The sequence below is a fragment of the Carassius gibelio genome, chromosome B15 (genome assembly GCF_023724105.1).
Source record: "Carassius gibelio isolate Cgi1373 ecotype wild population from Czech Republic chromosome B15, carGib1.2-hapl.c, whole genome shotgun sequence".
Classification (NCBI taxonomy): Eukaryota; Metazoa; Chordata; class Actinopteri; order Cypriniformes; family Cyprinidae; genus Carassius; species Carassius gibelio.
Window position 1 is genome coordinate 16,175,355 of NC_068410.1, and position 18,170 is coordinate 16,193,524.

The following is an 18,170-nucleotide window of genomic DNA, read 5'->3' on the forward strand; positions in this document are numbered from 1 at the left end:
CAGAAATCATTCTAATATGCTGATTTGGCACTCAAGAAACATGCATTATTATAAATCAATATTAAAAACAGTTGTGATTCTTAATCTTTTTTAGTTTTTTTTTTTCAGGATTCTTTGATTGCTGCAACTTTTGTATCAATTTAATGAGCATCAAAATAAAATTCCAATTTTTAACTGGTATATGTACATATTATGTGGCGTCTCACCTGGTAGTAGATTCATAAGGCACTGCAGAGCCTGTGCTCTGCTCTCGTCTTTCTGCTGCTGGCTGCGTTGGGGTCTGGGTTGAGCCGGTAGACTTCCTCCAGGCCAGATGGCCTCCTGCAGCACCCGCAGATAAATCACCCAATACTGCGTACAGGTCAGGTTAACAACACCCACCTCCAGCCACCTGCAGGCCAATCACAACAACTGTTTAATATGATGCTATCAGAAGCATTCTGAACATCTGTTTTTGACAGAAACTTGACAGGATACAATTCAGGATTGCTGGTGAATTGGACTGTGATAATGTGCTGCATGCAAAACACGCTACAAACCATGTGGGATTCAAATATATTCAAGAAAGTCTACCAAATGGAAAGAAAAAAAGTCTAAGAGAACCTCATGTGTTTGGACTTCGAATTTCACGGATGTCCTTCAGCAAGTTGCAGTTCACATGTCCCACTGTAATGTACTTTGTCTATTCCATTTAAAATCTGTGATGGGCCACATATGGATATAGTTTATCCCAAAAAAAACAGCATCTCATTTCACAGAATCAACTCTGCAAAATTACTTTTGGCCACCTTACCCTGAAGAAACGATGGATAACTGAGTGATTGCATAATATTACTGTGGATGAGACCGTTTAATCTTAATAATAATCACTTCCATTTTGACAGACAGTCATCTTAACAAATGGAACTGAACAAAAGATGTGGAAAAAGTATTATAAAACATTACCATTTTTATGAGAGAGGCTATTATTAGGATAGAAAAAAAAGAAAACCAGTAAGATGGAAAAGGATCAGGTATATTTAACTAGGATTGCCATTTGATTCATTTTAATAAAAATATTACATGATCAATCCACTGTTATTTTAGTATCATTGGTTATATTATAGTATTAGTTAATACATTTTGAGTTTAATCATTCTGTTGTTGCTTTTTTTATTTGTAATATGTCTGTTTTTTATTATGTTTTAGTTTTCCTTGCTCTTTGGGGTGTTACAAGCTCTTGGTGCATAAAGAACATCTGTAAAGTTGCAAAGACTAAAGTCTCAAATAAAAAGACATATTCTTTATAAAAGGTTAAGAGTCAACCATGCTTCCCTAAAACGGCTCATTCTAACACACCCAACATGTCTACATGAGTATGTGGGAAGAATAACGCCACCCAAATGTTCATGCAAAGACACATTGGATACTCATTGGATAGCTGACCAATCAGAGCACACCTCGCTTTTCAGAACGATGAGCTTTGCAAAAATCTACGCGTTTCAGAAAGAAGGGGCATAGAGGAGCAACAATAATGTACATTACGTGGGAAAATAATGTGTTTTTTTTAACCTTAAACTGCATAAACATATTGCATTACACCAAATACACAAAATAATGTTCTTTTTAGCAACATCAAATGACCCCTTTAACTTAAGCCATTTTTGAAACACTGTGTCATGCACAACATGCTGCAAAAGATACAAACACAATGGTCAGTCACACTCATCTAGTCCATGTTTACATGGAAAAACTATGGAAAAGCAGTGCAGTGGAATGTAAAAATGAATTCTGAGTGAATGGCTCCTTAGTAAACAGCATAAATCTTCCTTATTTGTTGTTTGTAACTATTCCCAATTAATAAATGGAGAGTCTTTTAAGCAGGTGATTTAATGCAGCAGAAATGCTATTATTCTAATAATAATTTAAAAAGCAATTGTGAGCAACTGTAATCAAGAAAAGTTATGGTTGAAACAAGTGAAGAAAAGTCAGGAAATCCATAATGGTATAATACATAACCCAATCAGGGATATCAGGGTTCTAATAATCAACTGGGAAAACAATGTTTTCACCTGAGGATTTTGAATACTAGTATCAGGAATACTGTGTGATGTGGAATTTCATGCATCACTGATTTAAATCTGTCCTGTTCTTTGATTGCATAGCAGGTTTATTTTGGTCCCGACCCTTTGAAATGCCACAGATGCTCCATGACGACAAGAGAGAACCTCTTATGGTCATGATTTCTAAGTTCCAATAAAACCAGTTTAACAATAATTCATTTTAAATACTGAGAATCTGGACATACAGCTGTGCCTAGTAGGGGTTTCAGTCCAAAATGCATATGTCTTTTGTGTTTGTCATTGGGAACAGTGTGTGTGTGTGTGTGTGTGTGTGTGTGTGTGTGTGTGTGTGTGTGTGTGTGTGTGTGTGTGTGTGTGAAAGCATATAGAAGCCAAAGTCCAGACTCTCAAATAGAATGTGGTTTCCTTGTAGCCATTATACAATCATGGTTGAATTTCAATGATCCAGTAACATGACAGAGTCTCGTTTGCATTGCCTGTCTACTACGGCTGATTTTCTACTGATTATGTGGACGACACAGGTCTACAATAGAAGAAAAACATCAATACGCAATGTTTGCACGCAGGATTGCTCTTCTGTTCCATGACAAAATTTTATTTTTAGAGCCTGCAGTATTTTTTAATAGTAGATGACAGTAAAAGTGCATTTCTATAAATGTGTCATTCAAAACTCTAGCTTGCTGCCCAAACAAGAGTACTAAAGTCAGCCTGCCGTTCTAATGGAGCTTCTGAAAAGACTTGCACCGGTCTGACTGAGGGCCTACGTAATTCTCTGATGTAAGGTGATGGAACAAAAACTAGCTGTTCCAAAACAACAAGTGGAGCATTTTATTCCATTAATGGCATTTCTGCCATTATAAAGGGCAGTTCATGTGGACTGGCACAGCCTTTGACAGAGACGTGCAGCACTAGAGAGGGAAGACGTTTCTCAAGCCAACATGAGTGGAAAACAAGGGGGCCTGGAGCTCACTGGAGCCAATTAAGTTTAAACTACCCTTTTCAGATTTTAATGCGAGTCTTCATTTCTTCTGACACTCCAAAAAATATAAACATGATAAGTATATTCCATTTAGAGCCTCGTCTGATCAGGATCTCATATAAACTTGGAAAAACTGATGTGCTGGAAGACTTATCTCAGTAGGAACTGAATTACATGAGCTTTAATTATGATCCAATTAACTGACTGTCTGTTATCAGAGAACGATGCATAAAAGTACAGTGACCTCAGGTTGTAAAAACTATCTGCAGTCATACAGAGACAATAAATGAAAGGTTTAATTGAAGTTAGACAGCACCTTAGGGTGGCCATATGCGCCGTTCATACGGGACACGTCCCTGTTGGATTTTATTATTCCCTAAAATATCCAGGTTAAGGCTGTTTGCAATGTGCAGGTCGATCGTTGTGTGACATTCATGAAAGCTATAGAGAGCAGAGCAGACGGCTCCTTATGCTTTTGAATCGCTCTCACACCTACTTTGGTGTCTTTTTTGATCGGTGCACAGCGACGCTTCAAGTCAAAAGAACAAACAAACACATGTACACATTTGTATCGCTTTGATCGTTCCCTGTAGGTCTCATCTTCTCACACGCAGCCCCACGATTGGTCGATTATGTACAATACCTGCATGTTATTGGTCAAACTGCTTTGGATGTTTTAGGCAATATTAAAATGCTGGCCAGGACGTGTCCCATATGAACGTTGCATATGGCCACCCTACAGCCCTTTCATGCTACAGCAGATCAAGATAGACCATATTATAACCTTGAGGTCACCCCCAAAAAATTGTAATTAGAAATGATAACACTGGCTTGGCAAAGACTGTTCAAAGACAGACAGAATGACAGAACAATAGAAAGACTGAACAAAAATACTGACAGATCGAGAGAACAATATATAGAAAGAACTGACAGAATGACAGATAAAACAATATATATGTGGACAGACGGATGGGCAGACCAATAGATAGAACAGACAGACGGACGGACAGATGGACAGAACGATAGACAGACAGATATGGTGCTTTTCCAACGCATGGTACAGCACACTTTTGGGGGGTTTTCCTCTGGGTACAGTACCTGATACCTGGTACTTTTTTAGTACCACTTCAGTTGAGGATCCAAGTGAACCATACTGTTATCAAAACGTGACGTGCAAACTCTGCTGATCATGGATTGGCAGGAGAGAGACGCCAATACCTGCATCACTGCACTTGCGACTCAAACACAACAGAACCAGAGAAGCATCGAACACAACTGTTTTGAATGAGTGCACCTTTTTTAACATCCCAAAAATGGCTTTCGTTGTCTGTTGGGAAAGTACAGACGTTCCTCTCATTGATAGCAGAGATGTGGATCCAGCAAGAGCTTGATGGGGCGACGCAGAATGAAAAACTTTTTCACAAGTCGCGGCAGTAGAGGCGGCGGAACAATAACGACATGTGAATAATCCCGCCCACTCTAAAGCATTACTAAACTGCAGTGGAAACGCAAACCAAGACGAACCGAGTCGAGCCGTGCCGTACCATGCAGTGGAAAAGTGCCAATAGATAGATAGACAGAACAATAGATCGAACAACAAACAGACAGATGGACGAACAGAACAATAGATAGAATGACAGACAGACGGACGGATAGACAAAACAAGAGACAGAACAATAGAGAGACAGACAGACAGACAGATAGATAGATAGATCTGTATAGATGTGTCTCTATCAGATTTGTACATGTGGCAGCTGGCTCAGTCGGGTTGCATGGAGATCATGAGTGGACCGCCATAAATTTTCAACTGGACTGAGATCTGGATATGGACTTGGCCACTCCAAACATCAACACTGTTTTGAAGGCATTCCTCTAGGTTTGGCTTCATGTTTGCAGGCACTATAATGATGGATCTCCCAAATCACAGGTGTCCAGCAGACTCCATCACGTTTTCCTCCATGATTTCCCTGTTTATTTTCCTCTCTCAATCGGCCTAGGGTCTGCTAAAAGGAAGCATCCTCACATCATGATGCCTCTGCCTTCACCACCCTTCACAGCTGGAGCTGTTTTTCTGATGATGTTCGGCTTACACCAGGCATGCCATTTAGTCTGATGGCCAAAAAACTAAATTTTGGTCTCATCTGATTCTTCATCCAGCTGGCTTCAGAGTCTCCAACATGTATTCTTGCAAATGCAGCCAACATGTCATATAATATTTTTATCAGTGGCTTTCTCTTTGCCACTCTGTCACTCACTCATTAAGCTGTGACTGGCGAAGGAGCAGTTGTACGAGGTTCTTAAATTTCAGCCACTGAAGCCAGTAACTCTTCAGAGATGTCTTGGGCCTCTTGATGGCCTCCCTCAGCAGTCTTCTTACACAGTCACTTTCCATTTCTAAATCACTGATTTAACTGTACTCCAAGGAATAGTCAATCAATGACTTCGAAATTATCTTGTATCCATGCCCTGTGCTTTTCCATTTTTCCATCGACTTGTTGGATTTATTTTTTTCATGGTTCAATTTCTGCCATAATTCTGAGTCACCCGGGTTTGGGAGCTTCCAGATAGAGGTGTATTTATACTACAATGAACAGAAAACCCTGCACATTATAATAATAATAAACAATTTTTTAAATGATTGTGATTTTAAGAGTAAAAGCCTGTAAAAATGCTGCAGTAAATAAAAATAGTTAAAGGGATAGTTCACCCAAATAATTATGTTATTAAAAATTCACCCTCATGTTGTTCCAAATCCATAAGACCTCTGTTCATCTTTGGAACACAGTTTAAGATATTTTTGATTAAGTCCGAGAGCTTTCTGTCCCTCCATTGAAAATGTATGCATGGTCTACTGTCCATGTCCAGAAAGGTAATAAAAACATCATCAAAGTAATCCATGTGACATCAGAGGGTCAGCTAGAATTTTTTGAAGCATCGCAAATACATTTTGTCCAAAAATAGCAAAAACTACGACTTTATTCAACATTGTCTTCTCTTCTGTGTCTGTTGTGAGAGAGTTCAAATCAAAGCAGTTTAGTTATATCCAGTTCAGGAATGAATCACTCGATGTAAGTGGATCTTTTTGAACCAGTTCAACAAATCAAACTGAATCCTTTTAAATGGTTCGCGTCTCCATTACGCATTAATCCACAAATGACTTAAGCTGTTAACTTTTTTTAATGTGGCTGACACTCCCTCGGAGTTAAAACAAATCAATATCCCAGAGTAATTTATTTACTCAAACAGTACACTGACTGAACTGTTGTGAAGAGAGAGCTGAAGATGAACACCGAGCTGAGCCATAATGAACAAAAGACTGACTCGTTCTCTCGAGTGCGTTATTTTAAATTATTTTACTTATAACAAACTAACTATCAATTAACTAACTAACTATAATATATAAATCCAATAATATAAGGCAGACAGACAGACAGATAGATGAAAATTGGTCTCACTTAATATAAAAACATGGACTAATTGCAATAAAATATAAAAGTCTAGGAGCATGAAATGGCCCACAGAGACATAAAGCGATTCTGCTCCTGCTTTCTTACCAAATGGAACATAATGACCTTTATGGGCAGCCAAGAGCTGAATTGCATCAATTTGTGCTGTGAAATAATCAAACGCTCTGGGTTGTGTGCCAGCTTTTTTTAAACAAGCCATTGCGAGTTAGCAGTCTGTTTCAAAACCCAGAGGAATGTTGGACCAAAACAAATTGTCTTTCCCAAATCCAAATTAACTGGTTTATCTCAGATTAATCCGTCTCCATGTACGACTACAACAAGCACATACTTTCACCTCAGAGGCCACATCCTAAGATAGAAATAGTTTCTTGGCACTGATAGAATCTTGTACGGGTACCTTTGTTTGTAAGGAATCATCTCTTTGTTCAATTTACACAAACTGTGACTGCGATATGAGATTAAAGCATCATTACAGAGATTTTCCATAGGCTGTGTGGTCTTTTTTCCACATAGGGCAGCTGATAGGTTCATCGAGAATTTTCAGCTGAATCTTTAACTTCTGTCATAACAGTATTTATAATCTTTCATTCTCTGGATCCAGATCCTTCTATACCGTGCTGTGTGCGTCTAGTAATGATGGAGCATGATGTATGCTGGCTTTAAAATCAATACACCTAATCCTGTAAGAATGCAGGGAAGATGTTCAGTTTCTTTCGACACTGACTAAACTTGCTTATCTCCAATCAGATGTTTTTGAATGTCTGGTTTTATGGTTGCATGTACACAAAGAGTACAATACTATCACTGTTTTCGTCATAACAGTGTTGTTACGGAAGACCAAGATGGAAAAAAGTCCTTCTTTTTAAACACAGTCTAACTTTGCTTATAGACAGAGGTGGGTAGTAACGAGTTACATTTACTTCGTTACATTTACTTGAGTAATTTTTCGGGGTAACTAATACTTTTCGGAGTATATTTAAAGATGGGTACTTTATACTCTTACTTGAGTAAATTTTTTGGGAAAAATCTGTACTTTTACTTCGTTACTGTGGCCGACGCCCCTCTCGTTACTTTATCTTAAAGCAATAAATGTTATAAATGCTTCAGTTTATTCCAAACACGCCGTCTACTTTTCTCTGGGCAATGAGCGATGCCCATTCGCGAATGATTCATTCTTTTGAGTCAATTCTGTTCAAAGGCTTGATCAAACCAATTGGCAAACGAGTGAATTGGTTCATGAATCAGTTTGAATGAGTCGTTCAGCTCCCTCCGCACGCGCTGAGCGTCTGAAGCGGTTCACTCAGAGAGTTGTAACGTTTAATAACATCAGCAGCGCTGAAAACGGGGCTATGGAACTGCACTGAATTGAAAGCAAATCTACAAAGGCTATTATTTGCTTGCGATGGAGATCCTTATTAGATGAACACCGCGTGTGCTGTCTACTGTTTAACAGGTAATAACTTGGGCTACAATCGATTACAGTACACGACACCACTGTGACATTAGTTTGTTGTACGTGTGTGGCTTATAACAGAGAGGAGTCAAGTTGAATGCAGCTTCCAAAAGACAAAAAAATAGCCGATTAAGATTTTATTAATTTTAATACAATCACACCGGTGCGAGTACGTTCAACAAGTCATATCAGCTGCTAAATTCAGATCTGTGATCGCTTGCTGGCGCTGAGCCAGAGACAGACGCGTTTTTACAGCGCTGCGCATTATAACCAATCACACACGATTCTGTTGAGCTTTTGAATGCAATGGCCAATCAGAGGTGTTCCGATGAGTCATCGCTGAAATGCCGGCGCTTCCTTCACTCGCTCACTGAATGGAGACCTCTTTCTGGCGAATTCTCTCGTCAGAAACAACAAAGTGCAGATGTGTGTACGAATCTATAATTAAGATATTGATTTCAGTGTTAACAGCAGTTTCAGTGATTTTAATGGGAGTTTCTGAGAGTGATTGAAATCTAGACATTCAGTGAAAATGATCTTTGATAATGTAAATGTTATTTGCTCTCTTTCTGAACAATGAAAGATTAGTAGCAATATTTATATCACATTAACTTTCAATGTTAAATTCACATTTAATATAAAGTCAGTCATATTAAAAATATATTATGGCATGACACCTATATTTGTTACTTAAGTAAACAGACAGGGTTTTATAATAAATTACATAAATTGGAGTAAAGGCTGATGAAATATATACATTTATACACACACACATACATTACATACATTTTATCTATTTATCTAAATAAAAATAGGCTCCGTATATATGACCCAAAGTAACTAGTAACTAACTACTTGAGTAGATTTTTTATCAGATACTCTTTTACTCTTACTCAAGTAACTATTCAAGACTAGCACTTTTACTTTTACTTGAGTAAATATTTCTAGAATTACTTTTACTTTTACTTGAGTAAAGTTTTTGGGTACTCTACCCACCTCTGCTTATAGATAATATATAGATCATTTTATCATATTCAAGAGGAAATAATGTCACACAACGTTATGAATAAGTCACCACGTTTTTGATAAATAACTAAAACTGATTTGTATTTGTAACAATGGCCTATATTGAATTTGTGCAAAGTTCATAGTGTTGTTGGAAATAAATCACATCAAGGGATTTTTTTTGGAACTTTGAGTGGCTGCGGTCAAAAAAACAAGATGGATTTGCAGACTGTGTTTTTCTGCGTACAGTCTTGGCTGTTTTATATCAAATATAACCCGTGGATGGATCCGCTGCAGCAATGTGGGTAGTCTACAGTCTGGTACAGTGCTCCAGAATGATGGAAGATAGGAAGACAAATGTTTTGCGGTGCAATAAACCAGGGTTGGCAGGCTTTCCTTACCTCAAACCTTCCCAAACTTCCTGTTTATGAAGGAAATATTGGCAGGCACAGCAGAACAATCTATCATAGCAGCATAGCATTTTAACACATACGCAAGACAAGAAAATTAAGCAGATTTTTCCTTGGAAAACAAATGGAGAATCTTCACACGCTTCATCTATCTGTCTCTCTGTCTATGTGTCTGTCTTTTTATCTGTATTATGTTTGTAGTTCATACAGTTTAAAGTTACCACATCTGTTAAAGGGGGGGTGAAATGCTCGTTTTCACTCAATATCCTGTTAATCTTGAGTACCTATAGAGTAGTACTGCATCCTTCATAACTCAAAAAAGTCTTTAGTTTTATTATATTCATAAGAGAAAGATAGTTTGTACCGATTTTTCCCGGAAAAACACGACCGGCTGGAGGTGTGGCGTGTGGGCGGAGCTAAAGAATCACGAGCGCCAGTAGGCTTTTGCTTTGAGAGCGTTTGGAAGCTGTGACATTATCGTGAGGAAAAATACATCATCCAAAACAAACCATGGCTAACAGTCAGATTCAGCGTATATTTATGATCCAGAATCAGATCCAGAGGCTGAAATTTAACAAGAGCAGCATCAGCAACGATGTCTCTATGTGGTATGTACTGAAACTGTATATATTTGCCTAGCGGTTTTGGAAAATGACTAAGTTCCACTTTGTCGTCTTTTTTTTTTTTTTTTAAGCTGTACATGTGGAAAGTGCAGTTTGATGACAACATCGCATGTTGTTTACTTGATGTGCTTACGCGCTGATAGCTAAGTTAACAACACAGAGATATTTGAAGCAGTTTTACTCACCGCATGAGGTTACAACACACGATTGTGACCCTTTTTCGTTGGGACTGCATTATCCTTAGGAAATAAACGATGTGCAAATCCGGCGTCAAACTGGGCCTTGTTTGTAAAACAAGCATTTTCGAAATGCAGGGGAACAAACACTTGCACAACTCTGTTGATGCTCTGTAAAAATAAACTCCATCCACTGGTCCCTTAATGCTGTTTCTCTTTTAGTAATCTGTGCAGGGTTGTCTTGCCCTGGCAACCAAAAACACACTTCTTTTGTGACATTTCGCGACGCTCTCGCTCTGATCATTGAACGTCTGTTGTGCTCTCAGTGCTCTGCTATACGGGAGCGCGCGCTCTTCCGGCAGACGTGCCCTTAGGACCCATATAAGGAAATTCCGCTCCATCTAACGTCACACAGAGCCATACTCGACAAACCGGAAGGAGTATTTTTGGAACAGAAATACTCCTTCAAACGTACAACTTAATTTTTGAAACTTTGTCCATGTTAAGCATGGGAATCCAACTCTTTAACAGTGTAAAAAAACTCAGTATGCATGAAATAACATTTCACCCCCCCTTTAAGGATAAAAACGAACACTAAGAGCTCCCATAAAAATGGTCTAAAATCAGTTTAAAATGACAAGGGTGAGTAAAAGAATTTTAATTTCTGAGGGCACATATAAATGACAGTTCACTTAAATTAAATGGTATGTGTTTTTCTAAAATTGAATTATTTACTTTCTTCTGCAGAATGACAATATTTTTAGGGCTTTTTATGCCACTGTTTGGACAGGACAGTATAGAGTTGACAGGTAAGAATTGGGTGGAGAGAGAGGGTTGGGACTGGCAAAGGACCACGAGACGGGATTCGAACTCGGGTCGCCGCGAGCGTAGTAGCACTGTATTGCGGCGCACTAACTATGTTTTTAATTCACAATTTGATATACAACAATTCTTTGACAAGGCAGTGCAAAAGTACCTTTGGAGAGTAGTGTAAATGATCATAGTATTTGCATTTTTGTGTGAAGTGAACCCTTTCTTTTAACAATGGAACATCATGAACATGTATTGTAAACATGTCCATCACAACATGCCATAAATCAAGACTCCATAAGAAGGCATTAATCTAATTTAGAAAAGAACATTTGAGAACAGCCAATCAAAACATGAAACATATTTCCACTTCTTGACATCTTCACATAGCATTTGACAGAAGACACCGCCATCAAGTGGTTTTCCACGCAATCACTAATGTAGAGCAAGCGTTGCTTGATTCTGTTTGTGGAGATCTACCTTCAAGGTTCAGATCCAACTCTAATCAATCACATCTGAGCCGGTTAATCAAGGTCTTTAAATCCCCTCGAAAATCACAGGCAGGTGTGTTAGTGCTGGAGCAAGAATCAATCCCACAAGTTATAGAAGAACAGAAGGTTTGCATGTTTGTCTCAGGAGTTACTTTGAGTCAAAGCCGGCCCAGGTACTGCAGTCATTTCCCAGCAGTGGGCTAAAGTTAGGGATCAATATAGTAGTTAAAATCCAATCATAGCTACCATTCCACTGCTGTTATCAAGGGCACAGGCACAAGGCACAAGGGCACTTAGGTTTAAAAATAATTCTCATGTGATTTAACCGTAACCATCTTTATGTCTCGTGGCTGTATAAGAATAAGTCTGAATGCCCTGAAGTGATGATTGATTTATTGCTTAAAAAGCAACAATATTTAATCTAGACCCTTTGGTTTTCCCTCTGAGCCACTTTGTAGAAAGGCATGCCTGAGGATTGTGCAGAAGAATGTGCAAATTTCCATTTGGAAATGGCTTTTCCCTCTGAATAATTAGGCAAACATAGACATCCGGTCCGGTGCTAGAAGAACCGCAGACATCGGTTAAGTAAACTAATTCTTTACCTCAGATGATGTCTGATGTGTCTGTTTGCAGCGAGGCATGAGCAGCAGCTGGCTCATGTTTCTGTCTCGCTTGCTTCCACACAATCACACACTGACATTTCAACAGGACCTGTCCGGCATGTTTCTATTTGGAGTGCCATTACACTCATTCTGTCATCCAGTGTGTGAGAACATTCACATGTGGCAGGTGTACTGTCTTAATAGACCGAATTTGAAGTTATAGATATATATATATATTAGGGGTGTAACGGTTCACAAAATTCACGGTTCGGTTCGATACGATACACTGATGTAACGGATCGGTTCGGTACGTTTTAGATACAGCAAAATGTAAAAACATCTCAACTTTTCAGAATGCCGCAAGTGCACCGCGGGTCATGTGACAAGAACTAACCAATCAGCTTCATCCTTTCCCGTAACAATGTTGAAAGCTCTGCCAAGATGAAGGAACAGCTGATCATAGTTGTATATGGATTGCAATTTTGAAATAAATTTAGTAGCAGAGCTAGCCTACTGCAAGCGATTTTTAGAGCTGCAAATCCATTTATCCTTTGCTGAAATTTCCGCGTCTTCATGGAGAGAGCACGTCATTGTTGCTTAGCAAAGGCAGACGCCTCAGGGGCGCTTCTGCCCGAGTGCTTTGGAAAGGAGGAGAAAGACGCGCCTAGCGTTTTCCACGCATTTTAGGGGAGATATGTGAACGGCCCCTAAGGCGCTCGCTCACTCAGCAAGCGCTGAAGGCTTGTTGCAAAATGTCTAATGCATTTAACAGACTAGAAATAGAAGATCCTCCAATAACCAACAGGTCTGGTGTTTGGGTGCACTTTGGATTCCCTGTAAGCTATAATGGTGATGATAGAATGAATGGTAAATAGTAAGGTCTCATATCCGCTATAATGTAAATGTAACGTAAATGTAGCCTACCAATCGCCGCGGTGATGTCTTTTGCCCTGTGTGAGTCAGTTGGAAATGTCTGTCTAAATGCTGCGGGGATAGTTTGTTAAGTGTATGTTTCTCCTTTTTTTGGTCTTTTCCCAGATACTGACACACTAAGGTGATGTTGGCGTAAATGAGTTGACATGTTTCACCCGCTGGTGTTTTTTTTTTTTTTTCGCTGGGGTACCCTATTGTCATGTAGCAGATGCGACATACCGTTGTTGTTTTTTTATCCACCACTCTCTTGACATCACCGTTATAGCTTACAGGGAAACCAAAGTGCACCCAAACACCAGACCTGTTGGTTATTGGAGGATCTTCTCATTTCTAGTCTGTTAAACGCATTGGCTATTTTGCAACGAGCCTTCAGCGCGTACTGAGTGAGCGAGCGCCTGACTGAGTAGCCTAACATAAACATGTAAGTTGGTGTTTTTTTCTTCTTTGGGGGTGTCAAGGGCGTTGCCTTTACGTCGTTTGGGTTATTGGGCTACCTTGTTGAACGCATATCATTATATTTCACTTTTTTTTTTTTATTATATATAATTAATTAGTTAAACGAACCGTTCGGTACATAATGCAAATTAATCAGAATTTTCAGTGGATTAATCATGATTAATCACTATTTGCAAATACACCTGAATCCTAACCATTTTTTTTTTTTTCTGAAATGCGTACCAAAGGATAAATAACAGGACACAGATACATAATTTTCATGTATTGATTCATCAATATGTGGTTCTTTTTTTTCTGAATTTCAAAAGTTTAACATTTACTTAATCAAATTTACCTGACCACTATATCAAACCATGCCATTTAACTACAGATAGTGTAAGAGTTTTAGGTGAACCAGTGGTTAAATATAGCCACATATCTATGAAATTATGCATAGAGAAACTCGAAAGAATGAACTCAGAAACACAAACATGCGCCCTCTGCACTCTGGGCACTCTTGTTTTTAGGAGGTGTTCATTTGCTCTGCCACAATTCTTTAGGATCGATATTTTCACGCTCTGAAGGCTTCAAGTGCCAGTAAAACCAAGTAAAAATGCAAATGCTTTTTCAAACAGCTGTAATTTTCGCTGCATTGCATGTATGCGTTCTGCGCATGCACAGTGTGAAACACAGGACGCTATAACAGGAAGAAGCTCCAGCGTATCAACTACCAAAGTCGTCTCTGTTTATCGAGCTTGGCATGAATGTATTTGAGAGTAACTGGGGTAAAACCTTAAGCTTCTTCGGTGTTTTCGTCGCGGCGCTCGCCGCTGTTTGTTACTATCTTGAGAATTCAGAGATCGACAAGACTTTCCTGACCTAAATAATGTCACACTGCGCATGCGTGAAATGCGTTAAAAAAATTGACGTAATTAACGACAAACAACTAATTAACGCCGTTAACGCGCTATTTTTGACAGCCCTAATATATATATATCAGTCGAGATGTTTGAACAAAAGCCAGAACCAATGCTGTAAAGGATGTGTTGTAGTGATGACCCACGTTATCGTGCGACTCTTTTACCAGGTGTTTTGAAGGCAGATCAAAGTTTAAGTGCCAGTTTAAGTGAAGGTTAACATGCCTAGCATTTTCTACTCGTACATTACACGTAACATCCTGATGTCATGTGTCATTATGGCACCTTTACGGATTGTGTGTGAACGCACGCATAGATTCCGGGAAATTACTAGCAGTGTGAAAGAAATGGTAAATGGACTGCATTTATATAGCTCTTTCAACAGACCACATGGCCATCCAAAGCGCTTTACAATTTGCCTCACATTCACCCATTCACACACTCAGTCATACACCGACTGCGGTGTCAGCCATTCTAGTCGCCATCCAGCTCGTCGGGAGCAGCTGGGGTTTGGTGTCTTCCTCAAGGACACCTCGACACTTGGTCAGGTGGAGCCGGGGATTGAACCACCAACCTTCCGGTTTGTAGACAAGCTACATGAACCACTGAGCCACTGCCACCCCAGAACCAAAATCAAACAATCTGGGAACAATTGCCAGCACACATTACCCATGTATTATCCAGAATCTCAGTGTGAAAGGGACTAAAGAGAATCCAATCAAACAAGTGAGCAAAAAAATATATACTTTGTCATTTATTTATTGAGAAAAATGAGCAGCAATAACTGCAGCTAAACGCTTCTTGTAACTGCTGATCAGTCCGAACTGCTGAGCATTGTTCTTTACTCCAAACACAGTGTTTCTCATTTAAACCAAAAAGTTTTATTTTGGTCTCATCCATTACCAAAAAATATTTCTCCAATAGCCCTCTTGCTTGTCCACATGATCTATATATATCTACATATCTATCTATCTATCTATATATATATATATATATATAAAATTTCTGTCCCCCTCACTTCTGAAAAGATGGCTACGCCCCTGCTTCTTGCAACTCTGTCACGCACACCATGGTTGATCGGTGCTCTCCTGATGGTGGACTCATTAACAAGAAAGATAAGCATTTTCTGCAGCGTAGAAATGGTTTTGTAAACTTTTCCAGCCTGATGAGCAACAACAACTCTTTTTCTGAGGTCCTTCAGAGATCCTCTGTTTGTGCCATGATACACTTCCACAAACATGATTGAGTGAATGTTCTTTAAATAAAACAGGGCACACATACACTGACACCTGATAGTCATCCCATTGATTGAAGCCTCTCTGAACAGATAGACTCTGATAGATTTTTCCTTCAAAATAACTGCAAATCCTAGAGATTCATATACTTTTGCCACTCACATATATAATATTGGATCATTTTCCCAAATTAATAAATGACAAAGTACATATTTTTGTCTAATTGGTTTAAATGTATTTCTCTGTCAGCTTTCAGGACTTTTGTGAAAATCTGATGATCTTTTGGGACATTTAGAAAAATACAGAACATTTTCAAGGGTTCACAAATTTTCTAGCACCACTGTGTATACAAAAAGTCACAAAAAACACAGAGAAGCTTATAAGTTGTTAATTAATAATTGCTAATACTTTCTTACAATAACAACAGGGTTAAGATATGTATCAAATGCTGGTAAAAACAAGCATTACTTTTTTTTACCCTGAGTCTTGGTGATTTTGACAGATTATAAGAAAATGTTTAATGTTTAATTCTATTTAATTGTGCCATAATTCAGTATTTACTAAAATTCTAATTGCTTCTCTGTAAAGGCTATACCAACATGTGCCAATAATTTGTATTTAAATGAACAGAATAAAAACATGTTTTCATGTACATTCTTCCAGTAAACAATAACAGGGAATAGCCCAATAATATTCCAGTTTTTGAAAATAATGTGTGTAACGAGTAAAGCCTGTAAACACAACGCAGATGTGTGCAATTTTTACCACACAAATTGGCAGCAGCGTTAATCTTACCAAAAACCAAACTAAATCCTTACTTAAATAAGCTTTCATAAGCTCTACAAAGTGACTGTGATTACATACTGAAGGTCAACACACTTATGTCTCCAGTTTGTTAGTAACTACACATTCTTGAAGAACCAAACCTTTTCACATGCCAAACGGTGATAGTGTTCAAATGAATTAGTAGTGATTTTCTAAGCAACTGTAGATGTAAACCGCAGATTTTTTGACAGAGATGTTGTTTCTCACAGAGTTATTGTAATGAAATTTAACTTAACATATTCTAACATTTCTTAAATATTGCACTCAGTCCAAATCTACTCTCGCCTGATCAATCCAACTTTAAAAGGATAATTACTTTGTTCAAATATCAGTTATAGAAAACAAGCTCTACAAAGAGAAATGTCCCACTAGAAAAGTTTGTCCTTGGCTTATGAACTGACATTGACTAAACCTCCACTGAACTTTATTGATCGTAACAAAAGGGAGCTTTGTTTTATCCAAAGAACCTCTCCACAAAACTGAAGATGGCAACAGCTTGGTGGCTTGAAACATTGTGTAGACATTCTCAAACGCTCTCCTTTTAATGCTCTCCTGAGATAACCCAACAATGCAATGCAAAACAAAACGTTTTCTCAATCAAAATGCCCCACTCAGTCTAAATGTTTAAATGTCTATTTTGAGCTCAATATCGTTCTTAAGCCGTAGCGACTAAACAGAAACAAATGTGAGGCAATGATGCCAATGCGATGTGGTGACTCGAAGGGGTTTCTGTGCTGGTACTGCATGATCTCAAAGTAACATTGTTCTCAAAGTAATTTGTTTTATATTTTGTCAAAAACACAACATAAGACAAAGTTAGTCAATCCAGAACGTCTGCGTGATGTTTTCCCCGAAATATTTGAAGCGCAAATCCCACCCCATAACAAATGTCATTGGTAAAACTAAACAGGCAGTCATCTAGTGTATCAAGAAAAGTTCAGACTTCATGGATTGACTTCAGAGTTCAATAAACATTACAGTTTGGTCCGATTGTGATACCAATGCTTTCCACCTGATTTTGCTACACGGATTATGGGAAAGTGGAATCATTTAGAAATAGCAATCACTCAGCCAAAAGGAGAAGACCACATGAAGTCACAGAGTCGCCCAAAAAGTCGCCAAAGCTCTGCTGATTCCATAACTGAAGATAGTCAAACTTCCACAGGCATTAATAATAATATCAGTACAAAAACTGTGCAGCATGAGCATCATAGAATGGGTTTCAATGGCCGAGCAGCTGCATGTTGTTTTTGGTGGCCTGTTTTAATTTTAGTTTTATTCTAGTCTTTGTGTGAAGCTGTAATTTACATAATGTATTGGTTTCCTTGTTCCTGTCGGATCACATAATATTCTTTTGAGTTTTGAAATAATTAGCCTATAGCATGTATTAATTTCTCAACACTATATCCCACATTCAAGCATATTATAATTAATCCTGACTGATTATAATGATAAAACTAAGACATCATTTATTTTTTAGACCACAGTGTATACAATTTACATTATTTACAATCTACAGTAACCTGAGTGACTAAATGTGCAAGACCAACAATACTTCTACTAATGGGTTTTATAATACTGTGCATGCTTCAGAATATCGTGGAAAAAGTGCCATTGCAAACATTTATTTCATACAGAGAACAAACAACTATTGTACTGATCTGCTTGAACCCACAAAAGACACACTTTTGAGACACTGGCTCTCTCAAAACTGTTTAAGAAAAGCCTAGGCCTCACTCCAGCTTT

The 18,170-nt window shown here is 38.4% G+C and overlaps 1 protein-coding gene across 1 annotated transcript in view; it reads right to left on the bottom strand.

Annotated features, from left to right (window-relative positions):
* LOC127972505 (sorting nexin-19) overlaps positions 1–18,170 on the bottom strand; it is a 33,151-nt gene that overhangs the window by 7,205 nt on the left and 7,776 nt on the right. Inside the window, exon 10 of the mRNA XM_052576041.1 lies at positions 207–391. Within this exon, the coding sequence (XP_052432001.1) occupies positions 207–391 (185 nt within the window). The remainder of the gene's footprint in view (positions 1–206; positions 392–18,170) is intronic.